Here is a 21,032-nt window from a genome sequence, read left to right on the forward strand (position 1 = left end):
CTGCAGCCAGTAAGGCTTACATGTAATCAAGGTTTTCACAAAGGAGAGAAAAGAAAGACGTCCTTCTTTATCTGTTGCTTTTCTCTCAGCCTGGCAGACTTGTTGTTAAAATAACAATTACTTTCTCTCCCTCTGCCTGTACTTAGAGCAATCACGGGCTGCTTTGGAGATTGAAGAAAAGAAAGGAAGGAAGGCTTGTCACACAGCGCTCTTTCATTCTGTTGGTTTGTGTAATATGCAGAGGTGGAAAAAGTAGCAAAACAGAGTAATAAAGTTTCTGAGTCAGTAAAATGATTATTATGCAATAATAAAACCAATAATACTGCAAGTATTGAGCATTTCATATTAGGCTACATCTAATTAACTTGGCAAGATTTGTATCTTATAATAGATACAGTTCAATGTAGAGAAGTACAATACTTCAGTCAAAATGTACTTAGCAAAATTCTACAAACATTTCTAGGAGGCAGAGCTGCTCTGGAGGCAGAAATAATCTGATTGGTTGGTTTGAACCTCAATAGGCGGAGCCAAAGAACCACAACTTCGCTAACTTGTGTTACAGAAAACAAAAAAATACTTGAATGGCATAGAAAGAACTCATAATATAAATAAAATGTTTAATGGGAATTAGTTTTTTCATTCATGACCATGGCATTCATGTTCTTAGAAGGCCAGCAGGCTAGCTAGCTAGCTTAGCTAGATAGCTATAGGCAAGTATGGCTAGTTTGAACTTGGAAGGTCAGCTAGCTAACTAGCTAACCTAGATAACTTAGTAAGGCTAGACTGCATTTTTTGTCAGTTAGCAGCAGAGCGCTAGGCTTCATAATATTAGCTTCCTCCTCTCTTATCTCTTGCCTTTGTCACTGGCTAACTCTACTAAACTGTGGTTCTTTGGCTCCGCCCACTGAGGTTTAACTCAACCAATGAGATTATTTCTGCCTCCAGAGCAGCTCTGCCTCAGAGAAATGGTTGCAGAACTAAAATTCCAATCTGCATTCTGCAAATTGCCCGACTTCAAAAACTACTAAAGTCTACTCACAAGAAATGTAATTCACTACTTCCACCCTTGGTGATATGGCAGACAAGAAGTAATAACACATCACACAAGCTGGATGAACCATAATACACATTGCATTTACATCCCTTCCTCTGTACATATTGTGTTGTAGATTAGATCAGGTCTGTTAGGGCTGTGTGTTTGCTGAGCTCAGCACCATTTCCAGGGTAAGCAGGCAGAGGAACTGGGGAACACATATAACTTTACATCATATTATATCATATTATATTATTATATTACATTTACATTACATTATATTTTACATTTTATTTTACAAGAGGGATTCACATCTGTTGTGTCTTTTCATTGTAGCCATCTAATCAGGGGCTGATTTATACCTGGGACTCCAGGTGGATCTAATGAACTAGCTGCTAGGATAGAACATCAGCAGTACTCTGGGCCCAGAGGAGCAGGATTGAAGACCACTGTCACAGAGTATAGTCATAGGTATTACAGTACTGACTGTATGACTTACTGGCTTGAATATATTAGCTCTTTGAGAAGAAAATGCAATTTCCACTGAACAGTTAATTCAGAATATGAATAGTAGGGTTAGACCAGTGATACTGGCACTTGATTAAAAATATCAGCCAGTTAGTGTCACCCACTTTTGATATGATGGATATGATTGTAGAATTCATCAATACTACACTGGTTGTCTATGGGAGGCCCCTAACCTGACTTCTAATGAGACATTTTGATCAGATTCCACACAAGCATGTATGAATCTGTTTTATTGTTACTATCATTATTATCCTGGGCTTGAATGGAGAGTTTCAGTGTCCCATGATCTAAATGCTGTTTAAGAGGCTTTTCTTTTCCACCCTGACAAGAAACACTGAATACCTGTGATTTTTTTTGTTTTGTTTTGTTTTTTTACTAGAAAATATTCAAAGTTAAAGATATTGATTAACGCCTAAGCTTCAGTTAAAAAGATATATCAGTGTAGGTACTGACCTTAAAGAAACATATCTGCCAAACCCTAATGAAAATGAAAGGTTACCTGTTTGTCCTCGTGTAATATTTGAAATGTCAGCTAATCCACTGGAGTATATACTTCAGTGCTTGATAGAGCTGGTTGCTCTCAAAAGCACTAACTATTTTCCTCTAGCTCTTTCCTCTTGCTTTTTTAACAGTGCAGTGTCCACTCTGAACAGTCTGCTGGCTTTTCCAGGCCCAGCCCTGCCTGTCTGCCTGTGTGTGTATCTGTGTGTGTGTGTTGCCTGTGCCCATGTGAGCATGTCAAGTGTTATTAATGCTGTATGGGAGAAGAGAGAAGGAAGACCACAGCTGCAACTGTCAGCGCGGGCAATGCAGAGGTTATTGCACAAAATATCAGGGGGGGGGGGCGGCCTGCCTCGGTCGCTGCCGAAAAATGTCAGTCTTGACCCAGCCAAGTGGATCCACACCGCCGTCACCGCGACTCAGACTCATCAGACTCTGCACGCTGAGGGATTCTGGGAAAAGCGATGCCTTAACCGTCTTCCATCTTTTCGTTTTTTTTTGCTCCACATCATTTGAACTAATGGGCTAATTGATGTAAACGTGATAATTATCCGCCGAGATGAGAGCACAGAATCAGATAAAGACAAAAGTTTTACTGGCAGCTCAATAGAAGCGCCTTGATGAAGTGAGTACAGTCATTTGCGTGGCTTGCAAGGCACAAGATGTGGTTCAAACGACTCAAAAGAATACATTATCTTTGGTAAAAAAAAACAAAAAAACAACAACAATTGAGTTTCACTGCTCTGTTTTCATTTCATGCCACTTCTCTGCTCTTCTGTACAATATTAGGCAATTACTGTCCGTGGTTCGCCTCTAATTATAGATTTACTGAAAACCCTTTTTAAAAGTCATCTTTAGCTTTCCAGAGATCTATTTCGGTCCTCCGGAGCGCTAATGAACTGCACATGAAAGAGAAGGTGTTCCTCATGGCTTGATAGTTAACGCCGAAGATGAATGTGCGCCTCGTCCCAGAGGGGAGAGGCGATAAGATCGGGGGAGCGAAATGGTCGGATAATCGCGCCCTCTTCATATTTAATTGCTGCATGAAGGCAGGGCCTATTTTAGCCCCTTATGAGCAGGGCGAGTTTTTTAGCTGTGTGTGTGTGTGTGTGTGTGTGTGTGTGTCAGCGAGGCCTGCATGGTGCTGGGAAGTCCTGTCTTAGTGATGCGTTCTCCGTGCAGCTTACATACAGACAAAAAAACACACCCATTTTCTCATTAAATCCCTTACTGCTGCTTTAATGTTTTGGCCTTTGGCTTCCACCGGCAGACAGAGGCCGTGCTCTTTGTAACCGTTTCATTTCACACGCTAATTTAAATGCCAAGATGTATGCTCTGTGTCAACCTGTATGGTAATGATATAGGATTATTGTCTGTGCAGATTTGAGATGAACACTTGGGAATTTTGTCTTAGAAACTTAGAAAATCTCTTGCATTTCTGGACTAACAGTATCTGTTATGAATGGGATTTGGCCTCCTCTCCGAGCTGAATGAGCAAAGTAAATGAGTGAATCCATAAATGGATGTCCTGCTGTCCGTCTGAATGGACAGGCCGTCTCCGATCAGAGCCAGCTGAAGAAATCCCTCCCCCTTCTAATATGGTGTCAAACATCCACTAACCCGCTGCATCAGAGAGGCTGACCTTTCCCTGGGAGCGTTACAGATCAATAACGCCCATTGGATTGTCATGTTGATGTTCAAACAACAAGGGGGGGGGGGGGGGGGGGGGGATTTTCTCTCAACTCCAGCCCTTCAAAGGCAGTAATGATATCATGAATGACTTATGAATAAATAGTCTGTTCTGGGACGATAAGGAATTAATTTGTTCAATTACGCCGCGGATTCTTGGACTCCGCATCTCCATCTGTAGATAATCGTAGGAATATCCGTTATAATATAGCAAATCAAAACATTGTGAGTCACCGCGTGACATTTGAACGAGGAAGCCTTGTCTGCGCTCCACGCCACGCCGCGGTAAATGGAATAATGAGCCGTGCATTGAGTAGATAAAAGCCTCCCGTTTCCCTTTTGAGCATCTATTAAGGCCTCTCCTTCCTCTGGATCCATACACAGCAGATAATTATCCACTGGCTTGCAGGAGGACTGACCACTTAGTATACAAACTGTTTCTCTTTTAAGGATGGGGGGAAGCGAACCGCAAGGTTATTTCCCATACGTTAACGTGAGATGGATCTGTCTTTTATTCCTACAGTGCCTGTGAGCGTTAACTTGAAATCCATCTCTCTTCTCTGAAGGAGGTCTGGAATAGCTGTGGGACTCTGGAACTCTCGCAGCGTGCTAATGAACCTGCGGGAGACGTTTCGGTCCTAATGAAGGAGGTTGCCCGTGACGCCAAAGTTGCCAAGGATTTTAAATACCGGGCATCAACGTAACCGGTCTGTTGTCGATTTTTTAAAAGAGAAACCAGGCCTATCAAACCCTGACACGCAGCGTCAGTGGGTTAACTGTAAAATTGTGCATGAGGACCAAAAGGTAAACTGGTCAGGTTAGGGTTAGGGTTTAGGGTCAGCTGAAATTGTGGTTTTAAGATGATACTCAGTGTGAACTCTGAAACAGCATTTAGAGCATCACAAGACACTAAAACTCTCCATTGAAACCTGAGATGCTATTACTGCTACTATACTACTACTGCTAACAATAATAATAATAATCAGGAATAGGACAATATATCAAAATTCAATATATCGCGATACAAAAACATCCACAGTTTCATCCTGTGTGGATCTTCTTGTAATAGGATCTGGATGCCAGCTATGTAAAAAAGATCATTCACGATGATTGCTCTTGCGTATCGTCATTTATCACATCCTATCGTGGTTGTATTGAATCATGTTGTGAGGTAAGCATATTGCCCCATCCCCAATGATAATAATAGTAATAGCAATAACATATTCTTGCATACTTGTGTGGAATCCATTCAGGTTAAGGGCTTCCTATAGAAAACCAGTGTAGTATTGATCAATTCTACAATATGTTTCAATCAAGCTGCATCATATCCATCATATCAGAGGTGAACCACACTGACGGGACCAGATCTGATTTTCAATAAAAAGCCAATATCGGGCCATATGGTGTGAGTGAGTGTGTAGACTGTTTGGCTGCCAGCTGCATGGCCATGGCCTGGATGGGTAGGAATGTAGCGAGTGCCTTGACCTGGTTCCCTTTGGCTTTTCCTGACTGTGACAATTTCATGAGCAAATGCAGTTTTGACAGTCAGCCATAGCAAAAAAGCCTCAGATGTCAAAAACAAGTAGACACTTTATATTATATGAGCTGGTTGTGTCTGGACTGTGGAAATGAACAGGCGCTGTATGCTTGGTGTTTCAGTTTCTGCCACATCATGCAAATGTATAAAATGTGAATGAGTGGCATGATGTCATCCATCAGACCAAACCAGACCCTTCTGATATGACAATCCATAACCAGATTTTTTATTTTAATTCATTTCTGCATTACTGAGAGATGCTACTGTGACACTGGGCACATCCAAAAATAAACAAACAAAAATAAATGGATTAAAAATAACAACACAGCTTGTACAGTTCTAGGGATGGTCCTTTTGAAATTCCTTTTGACAGTTGGTAATGAACGTCACACACACACACACACACACACACACACACACACACACACACACACACACACCCTTGTAAAAACCTACTGCCTGTCTGCCCATGATAATTTTCAAGTCATTTCATCTGCTGTCTACATGATGAACATCACTGCTGTGTCAAGCTGCTGTAGTTAGCCAGGGTTATATCACAAATTAGGTGATTCCTCCTACAAAATAAAAGCCCTAACCTTAAACCTATAATCGTACTACTGAAATGGGTAAAAAAGGGCTTTCACAAGATGACAGACATCCTTCCAAGTTGTCTGGTACAAGTTTGGTGTTTGAGAATTTCTTTGAGTAGTTTTGGCAGCCCTGCATATATGGCATTGCATAGGCCTAAGAATACAAGGAACTCAGGCTCCCATTCTATAGCCTTCAGGGACAATTGTGCCATTGATTCAGGTTAAAATTTACTTTCACAAGACAACAGACACCCTTCCAAGTTGTCTGGGATAAGTTTGGTGTTTTAAGAACTTGTGAAGTTTGATAGCCTATGGCAAGCAGAGGTCATATCAGTGGAGGCATATAAATTACATGCATTCATTTGCACTTCTTTGAAGTAGAAGCAACACCTTTATCAAGGATTTTAAAGGTTTTCATTAAGTAATCTATGAGGTTATCGACTTCTATCGGCAACCAAGGAATTGCAGCAACATCGACAACTCTCCTGTAATGGACAGAAATATAAAAGTCACATTTTCACCGATGTGAAAGCTAGCTAATAAGAGACATCCAACAGAAATGTCAGGTGAAGAGGTAATACATTAATGCAAAATGATACTGCTTTGTCATTTTCATTTTTGACCTAAGAACAAAAGTATTGCAATGCTGATCATAGGACCGCCCTCCATCATTGTGCAGTTGAAAATGTAAGGGGGTTTATTTTATTTAATGGCTTTATTGTAATGGCTAACTCATAGCATCGAAAATCCAAAAGCCACCGATATGTTGTGGAACACACAGGCCCTCCTCAGGGTGCAATCTTGTTAGCAGCAGCAACACAGGTGTTTAAGGGTTTTATTTTGAAAGTGAAGACCGGAAGTCCTATTGCGTTTAATTCCTTGGAGCTTCACACTGAGAACCCCTCCCTTCCTCCCCAGTCACTCCTGTCTCGTGTTTTATATTGAAAGGTAAAGATGTGAATTCACACTGCGACTTCTCTGCATCTCTGAGAGGATACTACAGTACCCAGGCTGCCCACAAACACTGTCTGGAGAGCTCGTGTAGGATGTGAACGTCTTGAATTCAGCAGCAAATGACTCTTCTTACTGCAGGTGAGGAAACGTGTGTCGCCTGTTGCTCCCAAGGCTGTTGCTCATACCGTCTCTACCATGTTATTTTTATGCTGGCTTTCCTCCTTTTTGTTGTTGCCAATTATCAAGCTGTTTTCGCAAAGAGACTTTTGTTTATTGGTTAATTTGGATGGGTACTGGCTTTTGGGTATGAGTTTTTTATATAGATTTTGTAGGCTATTTGGATTTGGCTTTTTGTATTCTGTCTGTCCTCACAATTACAACAAGCCTTGATTTGGTGTCGGCAGTCCAGGTAGCCTCGATAGCCTACGGTACGTGCCGTTCTCTTGCACGGAGAGAACGTCAACCCAAATCCGTTCAAAAATCTGCCAACTTAATGTGGCTTTGCTTATCGGCAAAATTACACAACCCGTACAATATGACTCAAGATTTTACCTGGGTCATTATGAGCCACTCTTCAATGCGGCATAAATCAAATCCACAAAGCAGCCCTTTATTGTCATAAAATTTCAACTTTTATAAATAGTTCGCCTGCGATTTCGACAACGTCCTTCCACCAAAATGCACTGTGGAGGGCGGTAGCGAGCATTGCGAACTAATTCCAAAAGTTGAAATTCTATTGAAACAATTGTTGCTTGTTGTATTACATGTATGCCGAATTGAAGAGTGGCTCCTAACGATTCAGAAATTGTATTGGGTCCTATTTTATAAGTAGTGTACTAATGTCTGCAAGGAAGTCCACAATAATATGCGAGGTTATTGAATAGAGTTTTGCGTGACGTTCTTTAAAACGGCAGAACGGCACGTATCGGGAAAACAGTTCAGGTAGATTTATTGGACTGGAGATGCTGATTAGATTACGTTTATTTAGGTAGCTAATTGTAGTCTTGTCTACAATTGTTTGCCCAAATCATAGAAACGACAGGCTATGTTTGCAAAGACATGTTAGTCATATGATAGCGGCGCTTTAAATGGATGTCAAACATGCAGCTATTAAATAGTTTTGTAATGGCAGTGAGGTTTTTCCACACGGAGGGCAACAGCTGCACCCTCCAGGGAACCACGGTGCATCCAGCAGGGCGAGGAGGGCAGCCCCGCGGCCCAGGCTCCGGGCCCATCCCGCTCACAAGCTCTGTTCACATGCTTATCTATATCGTATATCCACATTACATATAGTCCAAAATGCTGCACTCCTGACGGGCACTAAGAAGAGGTAAGGTCCGTTCTCTATTTCATGGAGAGACCGAGTAGCCAATCTCCATTACAAAATCAGTCGGTTTAATGTTTCCTTGCTTGCTGGCAAGTGTACATACCTCATAGAACATAACAGAAGACCTTGTTTGAATCAATATATTCTTCTGACAAATTCGGCATATAGATGATTCACGCACCAGCACTACATTTAATTAAAATCTCAACTTTTAGAATTTGTTCCCACTGCTCGTTACCGCCCCTCGCGTTCTATTGTGGTGGAAGAACGTTGTACGAATAACAGGTGAGCCACTTTAAAAGTTCACATTTTAGGGTAATTAGTGTTGCTTAGTGTATTGAATGTATGCCGAATTGAAGAGTGGGCCCTATCGATTCAGTAGAGTTCAGAGACGTTCTGAGTATAAGTGCTAGCAAGTATGTTTGCCGATAAACAAGGCAGTCCACCTCTGATATGATGGAGTTCTTTGATTGCATATTTAATGCAACATTATGAACAGATTCCATACGAGAATGCATGGATCGATTATGTTAACATCCTGCATTTCAGTGGAGATGGTTTTAGTGTCCCATGGTCTAAATGCAGTTTCAGTGGTTTTTCCACCCTGGCAATAATGCAATTCTGGGGGAAAACACTGAATCCTTGTAACGTTTTGGCAGGAAAATGGTCAAACATAACAATTATTGGCATGAAATATTTTGTTATCACCATCTTAACCAGACTACCAAATTGGGTAAAAGAGTCTGCTGAAGGTATTTTGATGAAGCCAAAATCTGTCTAAATGGAGGAATTGTGAATCATGTCTATTGACTTTGGCTTTGTCAGACTGGACACCAACTGCCACTGTTCACTTTTACATTCATTACCAATTATTTATTCATGCAGCTCAGCGTTTATCTCTGTAAGAGAGGTATGGCTCCATATAGTCTAAGAACCAGGACTTTTTTGTTAGGGTAATTTTTAAATCATTCTAAAGCACTCTTATCATAAAACTCCTAATCCTGAAAATCCTAATTCATGTTATTCACAGTTTAAAGGAATGCCCACATTAGGCAGTTATCCAATAATCTCATCTGCTGGCATTTTCTGCTGTTTTTAAAAAGAACAAGTGAACATGTCACCCCCAACAACTGGTGCAGGCACCCTTTGGGCCAGTCAGTAACAAAGTGCATCAAAAGCACTGCTAATCTCCATTGGGTAATCGAATGCCATGACAAGAGGGTCAAACCTCGTACTCTCAGCCTTCTCACAAATCTAATTGAGTTTTGCATGTGCTTGTTTCACCTTCTCACATGAGCAGTTGTGCAGCCACAAACAAGGCTGCACTCAGACATTCAGAAATTCTCTGTCTGAATCTCTTATATGCTCGGATTGAAATGATGTGTGCACATTTTATCCACTTGTTCACAAAATGTTATACACAACTTCAAATCTTTTCTCGTATGTAGTTTGAATTTGTTTGATGACATCTTTTATACACATTCACACAGGCATTTATGAATGCAAATTAATTTCACACATTCAAAACACTGGTGAACCTTTTTTCTACGAGCTTAAAATCCTTTAATCATAGCTGTGTTGCAGCAGTTATGGCCTTTCCAAGTTTGAAGTTTTTACTTTTTAATTATAGTGTCCCCATCTGGCTAATCAGCATAGCTGTTTAAATGCCAAATCACGGTGCCAAAATGCATCATCCCTCCAAGTTTTGTCAAAATCGGACCTGTAGTGTCACATTTGAGTTTAAAATTTTGACGTTTAATTATAGCGCCCTCATTAGACCAATCGGTCTACTTTGTAAGGGTGGCTGGATGCATAAATAATGATGTTTCAATTGGTATTAGGACCAGGGTTGTAAAGTTCTGGCAACTTTGGGAATTTGGGGTAATTTTGAGGTAAATTTTGAATCTATGGAAACTTTGCAAACTTATACTGTCGATTTATTTGGGATTTTTCTTCATGGACTGTATACTCATGCTTCACTATGAAACACTACTGGATAAAACTGTTCTGGATTTTTTTTATTTTTTTTATGGAGAATCAACAAACATGATACAGTTTTAAAGCAGTCCACCGAATTTATTTCTTTTCTAACAAAAACCACTAGAATCACATTTTAGATGAGTAATTTCTCAGACAAAGGGGCCCAGCTTCCTCCTACAGGCTGGTAAACAGTCAAGTTTCCAGCATTCGTTCTAGTTCCAGATGAGTTACATCTCCTGAGTCACTTCATTGTGTTGAATTTATCTTTCAATGTCTCAAACATTTTAAGGTTTGGGGTGAATTGCCGCCAACTTCTCCACCCTTGCGTTCGTGAGTGTGTTGTGCCCCTTGGTTTCTTGGTGATGGATGTAAAAAGAGAGCGGTTGGGCTCAGATGCTGCTGATGGTGGGATCAGAAGGATAGAAAGAGCTTCAGAACCGCACAGTCTCGTCCACCAGGTTGTTGCTGCGATGTGGTTGGAAAATGTCCCATATGGCATCGGCCCCTCCGCATGCCGTCCTTTGCCAGTTCCGTATGCAAAGGCTGTTATGTTGCCGTGTGCCTCGCCAGCACACTTTGGGTCTACATGTAGGCAGCTGCATGAATTGGTCGGATGCCAAAGCCGTGACGCTTCTGAATGAAATCGATAACTGCCTCCTCCTCTGCTTTTGAGCGGTAGAGATGACGGCGGTGTGGCACTGATCTTCAGCCCTACTCACATGGGACTGATATCACCTGGGGGCGTCTGTAAAGGCCCAAAACATCATAATAGACCATAACATAATAACTGTTAAAGCCCATAATGTAATAAAAATCCAATAACGTAATAAAATATTGAACCTGTAAGGTAATATCATTTATTATGGTTATTATGCTTTGGGCCTTTACAGATGTCCAGTGATTTGTACTAATTGTGGGGATTGTCTCTGTTTTTAATCCCATGTGAATCCGCCAGGTCTGCAATTTGTACCAATTCCTGACCGTAAACAATTCTATGTGGGGCACCGGTGATTTTAGCAAATTTAATTATCCCATGCAAATGTGTTGGGGCTGAATTCATTCATTATATGAGGTCCCCACATGACACTAGTACCATGCAAATAAGGCTTTATCCTGTAAATTGGTGAAAATACTCAAGACAGAGAAGAAGACTGCCTCATCTCCCTCCACCTGCTCAATACAAGATGCAGTCGGGGAGACTATTGTCAGGCTGCTCAGCACTTGTTTGACACATCTACCCCGGTAACAAGTGGGAGAGTTTGGACAGCTGTAGTTGAAAATTCCCCAAATTTCCTTAATTCTCAAAATGGAAAACTTTCCAAGGAAGGTTTCCAAGAATGAACAGGAATATCGTCTCCCTTTACAACCGCAGTTTCCTTTCAGAGTTAGGAGTTTTGCTCTTTAATGAAAGCGGCGTCAATTTGCTGAAGTGTTTTGTCAAAATGGGACCGGTGGTGTCTGAGATACCTGAGATATCACGTTTAATGGAAACTACATTGCAGCTAGAGAATGACACACAAACCTGTTTGTCTTGCATGTTTGCCGATGGACAGACTGTAAACTCTCACTCTTCTCTCACTAGCAGTGGAGTGAAGCAAACCGTTTTCTGTGTGAATACCGTGATAAATGACAGGCAAGGTAATGTGACCTTTTACAATCTCACTTGTAATACCAGTAAACCAGCTCCATCTCCACCACTGGTAGGTTTTGGAGGTTGTGGTACTGTCGATTTTGGAGGTTGTGGTACCCCCCCGGCCCTGCCTCATAACCCATCCTGCTGAATAAACAGAGCTGCCAGCCAAGTGCTTTCTACCAGCAGGCCAAGCATGATTTCTTGATTGTGAGCTCCTCCCATTTCAGGGAAAGCATAAAAGCTAGATTCTGATTGCAGGCTGTTTTTTTGCACTTAGAAATCAGTCTGCTCACATTAAAGTCACAGTGAAGTAGCATTTTAAAGAGCACCTTGCCTTCCTCAATTTGATGTATTTTCAGTTGAAACAGATGTTGGGGCGAGGCATAACACAGGGAGGGATGGAGTGGCTGATGCTGTAAACGGGATGGCAGTATTCATTAAGGAGAGTAAGGATGTTTTATATGATGGGAGCGGTGCAAGGGGGATTGTTCAGAAATCGGTGATATTATTGGTTGGAATTTGTATTTATTGGTATGCAATGAAATAATCAGCGAAAATACACTGTTTTCCAGGAAGGAAAAGGTTTTGAAAAATAACTTTCAGCATGTATAAGTGCATATGGGAAATTGTCTTAACATCGGTTGTTTTGCGAAATTAGCCTGCTGGCTACTTAATTAGCTAAGAAAGCCAGAAACCAGCAGTTTGTTCAGGTGAACTGTCACAGTGACCTCAGTTTGGAAACAAATCTACCTGCACTCTCACTTTAGAACATTACTGAACTGACCTGCACCCACACCACAATAATCTTTTCAAAGCGTCTCTTTTTCTTGTCTAGTTGTTGTATATTTAGCCATTATTTGCATTCAGCCAATAATTCAATTAACCTCTATGACGGCCCCCGCAATTGTTGATAGATTTGTGACGCAACTGCAAAGCCTCTGTTGGTCATCAATTCAAAGGCCAGTGCATGAATGTGAATTAATTTCTTGATATCAAAATCCTCAGAAGTTATTCAAAGCCAATATTATTCGACAGAAATAAAAGACTCCACACAGTGGCACATTCATGCCTTTTTCAATGCCTCTTCTTTTAATGGGTCCAAACACCTTTTTAAATTCCATTTGAGAGCTCAGAATTTTTCCATTTTATAGATCACATGCAGAACGCAGCTCCTATATCTCCACTTACAGCTTTTGGCATTCACATCCAACTGTGGCTTTCCTCAACAAATGCAGCACTAGAGGTCATTCAATTAAAGAAATGGTTTTAATGAACGATAATCATCCACCCACATATCAGTAGCGCGCACACCTCCCATAAACATAGTACAGGTTGTAATGGATCCGGCACAATACTCGTCTCCGAAGCACAACAGGTTTTGCCTCTCGCGGCAAGAGCAGCAGCTGGATAAACAGCATGATGTGGGTCTGGGAGCAGTCCTCTGTAGGGAAACTGGTTTCAGAAAACACAGATGCTCCCTCGCCTCTCCTCTTCCTCACAGGATCTAAGACCAGCGCGGCCTGCTGTGTTTGCGCCGACGTTATTGCCATTTCTCTGCCAGGGGAAGATAAATACAAGATCTGTTCAAGAGAGAAGACGACATCTTTTCAAGGCCTGTCCGTTCCCAGGCTTAAAGAGCCCCGCATACCACAGACTGACTGATGCATTCCCCTTTCACTTTACATTCCTCCTCAAGGTCTCTCATGAACATGTTCTGTTTACGCCATACCAAGATTAATGTTAAAAATGTGTCCATTACTGTGATGTCTTTTTCCTTGGATTTTCTGTTGGTGCAGTTTGAGTTTCTGTAGGTGGCACTCTGTTGTTTTTCTGTTCAGCCATGGTGGCTATCGCTGCTCATGCTGACTACCCAGTTCTTCTTCTATTTATTCATTTATAAACAAACTGGAAACGTAAAACGCCGGAGGATTTTCCCCAGTAAAGAGCTACGAGACACCGGGAATTTAGAACAGCAAATGTAAAAGCGTTCATGAGCTGGATATAGGTTGAATCACTATTGTGTTGTATCAATCAGCAGCAATCAGTTGCAAATGATTACTTTCAAGTATAAAAGAAAAGGAGTTGAACAAATCCATGCTTGTTTTTCGTGGATAAAGGTATGAAGACTATTCTCACTCCGGGTCGCGGTGCTGCCATCTCCCGCTTTGAGACTTGTGACACACTGTGACAATAGAATGTGTTAGAGATAAGTGTGAGGTGGAATTAGTCACCCGTGTTAACCACTTACCATGCAAAGGTGCACGAATGCTGCTTAGGAAATACTATCTGCAGGTATGGATAAAAAAACATTATGGGCTTATCTTTCCCACTCTTATTTCCCATTCTTACCTTTCACAAGAGCACTTGTCACTTGTTTATCTGGATGTATCACTGATGGCTGTATGATTATTTCCATTTAGCCTGCTATCATATGCAGTGATGTCAATAGTAGTGGGGTTTCACTGATATGGCTTTTTGAAGGCTGATGCTAGTACTAGGCCTGGGTAATAATTCCATTATCGTTTATCGTCTTTCAGTGGAATTGTATCTATATTTTTTTGCATATGTGACCCATACCATCCTATATATATTAATATTGAGAAAAATCCTTATCGTGATATTGATATCCACCTTATCGCCTGGCCCTAACTAGCACCAGTATTTCTGGACTGAATCAGCTGATAGCCGATATTCACTAACTTAACCATTTTTATGCGAAAAAGTTAAAAGTACTCGGTGTTTTCCCTAGAATATCACTCTTGGCATTGTGGAAGAGCCTCTGAAACAGCATTTAGACCATGGGACACTAAAACTCTCCATTAAAACCCAGGGTAATAACACTAATACTCTTAAAAAATTCATACATACTTATGTGGAATCTGATGAAAATGTCTCATTCGTATTGATTCAGGTTAGGGGCTTCATATGGAAAACCAGTGTAGTATTGATTAATTCTACAATAAATATGTAATCAAACAAACTGCATCATATCAGAGGTGGACCACACTGACTGGACCAGATCTGATTTTTAATAAAAGGCCAATATCAGCTGAATATATTAGTATATCACCTTGACTTTCTTCTTTTAATCTTGTTTCAGGACTGAATACAGCATGGTAACATCTGGTCACACTCCAGTGTTTCCAGTGGCCCGACGGTAAGGACTGGCCTCCAATATGAGATGTGCGTGAGGGACCAGAGGTGGTGTTGGGGCCCCAGGCGGGATGCTGCTGACGGCCGGTCAGTATGACTCTGCTGGACTTGTGGTTGTCGCGCTCCATCCCCATGTGCCTGCTCCTCCAGAGCCTTGTCCTCATGGCCCTGTGCTTCCCCTCGGCCAGCATGTGTCCCAAGGGCTGCATCTGCCAACGCGCCGACCCGCACCTCCACGGCCTCAACGTCACCTGCAGCCAGTCGCGGCTCAAAGAGATCCCCCCCGGCCTCCCGGTGGACACCGTCCTCCTGAGGCTGGACCACAACCAGATCGGCGCCGTGCCGGACCGCGCCTTCCACGGCCTCAGGCTCCTGCGCGAGCTCAACCTCTCTTACAACGCGGTGGAGACTCTGGGGGAAGGTGCCTTCAGCGGCGTGGAGGCCACGTTGCAGGTGCTGGACCTCTCCCACAACCGCATCACTAGCGTACACAAGGATGCCTTCGCTCGGCTCAAGGCCCGCGTCATCGTGGACGATAACCCCTGGCACTGTGACTGCGCCCTCCAGCAGGCGCTCGGCGGGATGGCCCACAACCACGAGGCCGCCGCCCGGGTCCTGTGCAGGAGCTCGGAGCTCCGTGACCAGGAGGGACGACCGTTCTTGGCGGTGGACACCGACCTCTGTAACCTGGCCAAACGGACCACTGACTACGCTATGCTGGTGACCATGTTCGGCTGGTTTGCCATGGTCATTTCGTACGTGGTGTATTATGTCCGTCAGAACCAGGAGGACGCCCGACGCCACCTGGAATACCTCAAGTCTCTCCCCAGCAAGCCCAAGAAACCCGACGAGGCTGACGACATAAGCACTGTTGTCTGACAGCAATGTAAACGTGACTGTGTTCCACACAAATCTAAATGAACACCAAAATATTCATGTAGTAGGACCCACATTTTTAGTGTTTACTGATTAAAACTTTAAGGTGATGTGAGGGTCAAAGCTGCTGAGAAATTGTTCTATTTTGGAAAATTTGTCAATGTCCTTACCAGAGTTTGTTCAAAATGGAATTTGAATTCTTAAGAGTGGAAGCCACCCAGCCAGTATTGGTCAGATATAAACTTTGTCTTTTCTACACAACCAAAAAATGCTTACAAAGTTTTGAAAATTTGAATCTCAGGTTTAAATTTTGATAGGATGTAATGGCTTTTTTAGATGAAAATCTGGGAAATCCGTAAAAAAAAATTTGTAAGGCATAACAACCTGGACCCCATTTTGCAGAGCGCTCGTTTTGCTGTGTGCATCGTACACACCGCTGTAAGATGTACCTTGAGTTGTTGAGATGTTTCCCCCATAGCCTAGGCCTTGAAGTAATTTGCAGATTTTCCAGGGTTCTGGGGCAGCTGTAGGACAGACATGAATGCCATAGAGCAATTATTCTCCCGACCATTTCACTTCAATATCGCAACACAGGCAATTCCAAAACATAGCGAAAGATCTATAGGACAAGGAGGAACTGCAACATTGGCAGAACTCGTCTCCTACACCAATCTCTGCCACAGACCCCCCACCCCTCTGTTTGCCTTGAGCTACAGTGGCCTGTAATTGACATACTACAATAAAATCACAATACAGACAACATTTTCACAATAGCATCTGGGAGAATCTTGAAATTCCAGTAAGCGGGGAGTTTTTGTTCTAAAATGGCGTACAGACCAGAAAGTGAATTTTGGAAGGCAGGAATCTCAGCACCTGGCCAAATAATCATTGAGTCACTGGTATTGATCAAAACCCTGTCAAACCCCTGCAGATATATTATGGGCATTTTGTTCTATGGGACAGTAAAAACCTTACTTATTTCCCCTTTAATTAATTAACAGTTGGTCCTGGCAAGCAACTGAGCAAAATTTGCAGGCCAAAATTTGTTCTAAGGGATAATGATTTTTTTTTTTTTTAATTATGCAAAAATGGCATCTTAGGTTTTCTGGCATATCCTGATGTTGTTTTTTGCCTTGTAATTAGCCATTTTTCTCAACATTTGTAACAATGTAGGTGGCCAAAATCTTTTTTTGGAACACCAGATTTGGCTTGTGGGCCCAACCTAGACTAGCCCTCACCTAGAGTATACCCATGCAGTAAATAGACCTAACTACAAAAATCATTACGATCCATGTTTACAGGGTTGGATGTTTTAAATGCATGCTTGCATTTGCTCTTACTATTTCGAAATACTTGAACTCTACAAAATAAGCTCATAAGATACACAAAGCTTACAAAAACCTCTATGTGCTTGTCTGTGGACCAATCTTGGATTATATCGTTTTTTGTATAAAGATGCTACGTGTAGTTTCTTTTAAACATGAATAAATCATTATTTTTGAGACATTAGCATAATTACCATAAACAAATGAGACCATTGCCAAGGAGATTGGCAGCTTCTACCGGCCTCTGCACTGCAATTTACATTGCGTGATACTGGGTTGGATTTGGAGGGAAATCTGCTGGATTGCTTTATGGCACAAAACAGGAAGAGGGCGCTGTTCTTCCAGAGCAAACAGTGCTAAATCTTTCAGAGCTTCAATGGCAGATGGTGGAAGGAGTGAAAGGCTGATGGAAAAATCACTTCCAACATGTTTATCTTCTTTAGGGAGGGGGAGGGGAGCACGAAGCAACGGGGTTTCTGGAAAATGTAGTCTTAATTTGGAGAAACACAAACACTAACAATACCACTTGTGTGAGATAGAAGCCAGTCGTCACTACCATGCTCTCATTTGTTTACAGTAATTATTATCGAGGTTCAATAATTCATTTTCCATACCTGCTTATTCCTGTTGAGGGTCACAGGGGGGCTGGAGCCTATTCCAGCATTTATTGGGTGGAAGGCAGGAAACAGACATGACAATGCCAAAATATCACAATAATTTGATAATGATACATTGATGTTTAAAATGCTATGTGTAGCACCTTTAATTTCTGTCTGTTATTTTTCTTCACCAAGTGCTTATCACATTGTGGGAAAAAGTTTTATTCCTCTTTATTAAGTTGCCCAAAAATGCTTGTTAACATTACTAACAAACTTGGTACTGCTAGCTGCAAGCAAACTCCCCATTGTGGCTAATGGCATCCATTGGTTTCAAATATGAATGCAGAAAACATAATGCTTGGTAAAGGATTATAGAAGAGTAAAATCCTGAATATTAAAGTGTCCCTTCAAGGGATATGGATTCTGGGGAGTGAGTAGTGTGCCTCTTGCCTGTGTGTCAAAAACAATTCTAGAATAACTGTGGGCCCCGAAATGGAATGTACAGCGCTTTATTGGACGTATCGGAATGTAGAGTTTACAATTATGGACAGGCTGTGGCTGCACTGTACAGTACAATTCTTCCTTCGGTTTGTGAAGTCTGTGTATGTTCTTGTTGTCTTTAGTCGACTATTGTCAATCATAGTCAGTTTTTGTAGATCTGTACTGATCAGACAAGTAAGCACAACAGTCTTGGCTAAATGTCAGTTTCAGTGGACTCTTATTGTAGGTGTTTTGTGGTTGCTCAAGTCCTTTAGAGTCAATGCTGTTACTGTTACCCATTGCCTTCCTAATTATCCAACACACAAGACACACCATATTACATTTGATTCTTACTAAGATTCTCATTCTTTCTTGAAAAGAAAACCCTATAGTACATCAGGTGAGTTTCACAGACGGCCCGTCGGAGGGAGGACAGATTCTCCAACATGGGGACGGTAGACTATAATCATTTCAGCGATGAAAAATCAACACAAACATCCCCTATTCAAGCTGGGTATTCAGACTGCAGAGGCATGCATCATTTCCCTTTAACAACACTGGGTACAGTAATGTTCCAGGCAATGGGAGAAGAGAAAATTGCTGCTGTCATTTTCTCAAATGGTTTCCCTCCCATCGCAGCCACTGGAGCTCAGTAAAACACCGAACCCCAAGAAAGCCAGCATAGATGAAAGGCAAGATCAATATACATAGGGATACATGAAATGAGATTTTCACCTAAATTCTAATTTCTTAAATATTAGGCTTACTTTACATGATAACCACAAGAAATCCTGCACACAATTAGTGACATGTGGGTGTTGCTGATACTTTGTGAGATTTCCTTTCAATTCATGGTTTGACATTTCCTCTCCAAGAATCTGTACATTAATGATTATTAAAATGATGTGTTAGGGGATACGCAATGAGAATACATAGCTAGAGCAAACTAGAATCACATGTAAATAGGAACGTTGATGTTGTGTGAAATACTTGAAATCCCTTTAATTAGTTGTGACTGAATGTGCTACAATGCCCTTAACCTTGTCTTGTAGAGGTGACCTCATACTTCTCATGACGGGATCAAGAATAGTCTATAAAAATGCATGTACAGTGTAACGAAGCACAGTGTAGCCAAGGACCTGAGAGAATTTCTAAGTGCCTGAATACTTCTCTCACCTCTTTTCTTTTTTTTTTTCAGTTTTGCTCCACCTCAGATCTTGTCATGGGTTTCGTCTTGACACAAGAACATTGCTTTCTCAGTCTAGAATTAATCTGTTTATTTAGTGAACTTCTCATTTTTTAGTTTTCCTTTCCAAGTCACACGAAATTCCAATCATCCACGTCGATGTAAAGAACTGTAGAACTGAATTTTACTGCTGTACCATATCAGTTTTCCATGCACAGTGAGGGCGGTCTTTTTCTAGACGAGTGGGACTGTCTGCGGTCAAGAAGGAAAATGTTCAAAGATTAGGATTGACTCACATGATTATGTTGTAAAGGCATGGCATCCAGTAAAGGAAATAAAGGAGGTATGCATTGTTTTATGGTATTTCTTTTCCCCTAGATTTAGGATTGCATATGCTGAATAGGCCACTTGGATGGATCAATCATACTCATATAACACAATAAAAAAAGAAAAAAATGCATTTGCTTGTATTCCTAGATTATTGCATTTTTACTGTGCCAGGCATATCTTTTAATTGCTCTTTGGTAAATCCTGTTTCCCTGAACCGGCAGCGGAACACAGAACAGCTGAGCAGCTTTTTTCAGAGAAAGCATTTGTATGACACCTTGAAATTTCACCCTAAACAAAATGTTTAGAGTAATGAGATTTCTTATTCATATACAAACCTTCCCATTTGCATTTAACAGAAATATCTAAATGCAAAGTATCACACCATGAATAAAGCATGTGGGGAATAGTGACGGAGCCAATCAATGCTGCATTTCAATGAAGATGAGTGCATTTGAAGTGAAGACAAGAGGGCCCTTGTCAAAGATGTTCTCAACACACCAGCGCTGCCATACATGAGTGCCTTTGTCATTTCTGTAGTGGTAATCTGCGAGATTCTTGTTTATTTCATTGTGTCTCCCATCTTCTTCCTGCATTCAAATTGTGTCGGATTTACAGTTTGAACGAATTTCCGGAAGTGCCACATAAAACACCTTATTATGTCAGATGATCAAGTCAGAGGAATCGGGATTGTAGATGCAGCATGAATTAGCCGAGTCGTACGTGAACGGAAGAAATTTCATACAACAAAGGCAAAAATAAATTACAAGTACAAATTTAAAAGATGTGGATATTCTATAACTATAGTGCTACGGCATTCAATTTCCTGTGGTGTTTACATTCATAATCCCCTGAAATAGCCGAAGATTGCTTGCTGGCTAGGCTATCGCTAGCTCGATTGCTAACGTTAGCCCAGAAGACTGGCAATAAACAGTTGAGGAAACGTTCTACAATTTTCCAACCATAAAACATGTGAATGCAAACTACTTGGATGGCCGAGTTGTGACGTATTCCTGACTCGGAGAAAAGTACAACCTAACGTCACTTGAACGCAGAATTATTCCAAACAAACCAAAAAACGTAGAACGCATCACTTACTGTGTGCCACAGTATTTTTCCCAGGAAAGTCCTACCAGACTCCGGGTGCTTAGAACAGCGAATGTAAAAGCTTTCATGAACTGGATATAGGTTGAATCACTATATTGTGTCATATCATTCAGAAATAGTAGCAAAACAGATGTTTATTTCTCTGAAAGTGTTCCATGTCAAACAGAGCATTCTCATATGGGGTAACTCTGTCCAGGGGATTTGCAA

The 21,032-nt window shown here is 41.4% G+C and overlaps 1 protein-coding gene across 1 annotated transcript; it reads left to right on the forward strand.

The window, feature by feature from the left end:
• The first annotated feature begins 6,825 nt into the window (after nucleotides 1–6,825).
• On the forward strand, nucleotides 6,826–19,800 carry lrrc3b (leucine rich repeat containing 3B). Its single transcript, XM_071537930.1, has 2 exons — nucleotides 6,826–6,970; nucleotides 14,873–19,800. Exon 2 carries the CDS (start codon nucleotides 15,019–15,021, stop codon nucleotides 15,802–15,804), a length of 786 nt encoding a protein of 261 aa, XP_071394031.1. The 5' UTR covers nucleotides 6,826–6,970; nucleotides 14,873–15,018; the 3' UTR covers nucleotides 15,805–19,800.
• Nucleotides 19,801–21,032: the final 1,232 nt, after the last annotated feature.

This window comes from Centroberyx affinis, unplaced genomic scaffold (genome assembly GCF_046629955.1).
Source record: "Centroberyx affinis isolate AG114_WGS23_722 - 3 ecotype Tasmania unplaced genomic scaffold, CSIRO-AGI_Caff_v1 ptg000018l_1, whole genome shotgun sequence".
Classification (NCBI taxonomy): Eukaryota; Metazoa; Chordata; class Actinopteri; order Beryciformes; family Berycidae; genus Centroberyx; species Centroberyx affinis.

Excerpts from the sequence above, each read along its gene's own strand:
- lrrc3b (XM_071537930.1), top strand. The coding sequence starts at position 15,019 with ATGACTCTGCTGGACTTGTGGTTGTCGCGCTCCATCCCCATGTGCCTG.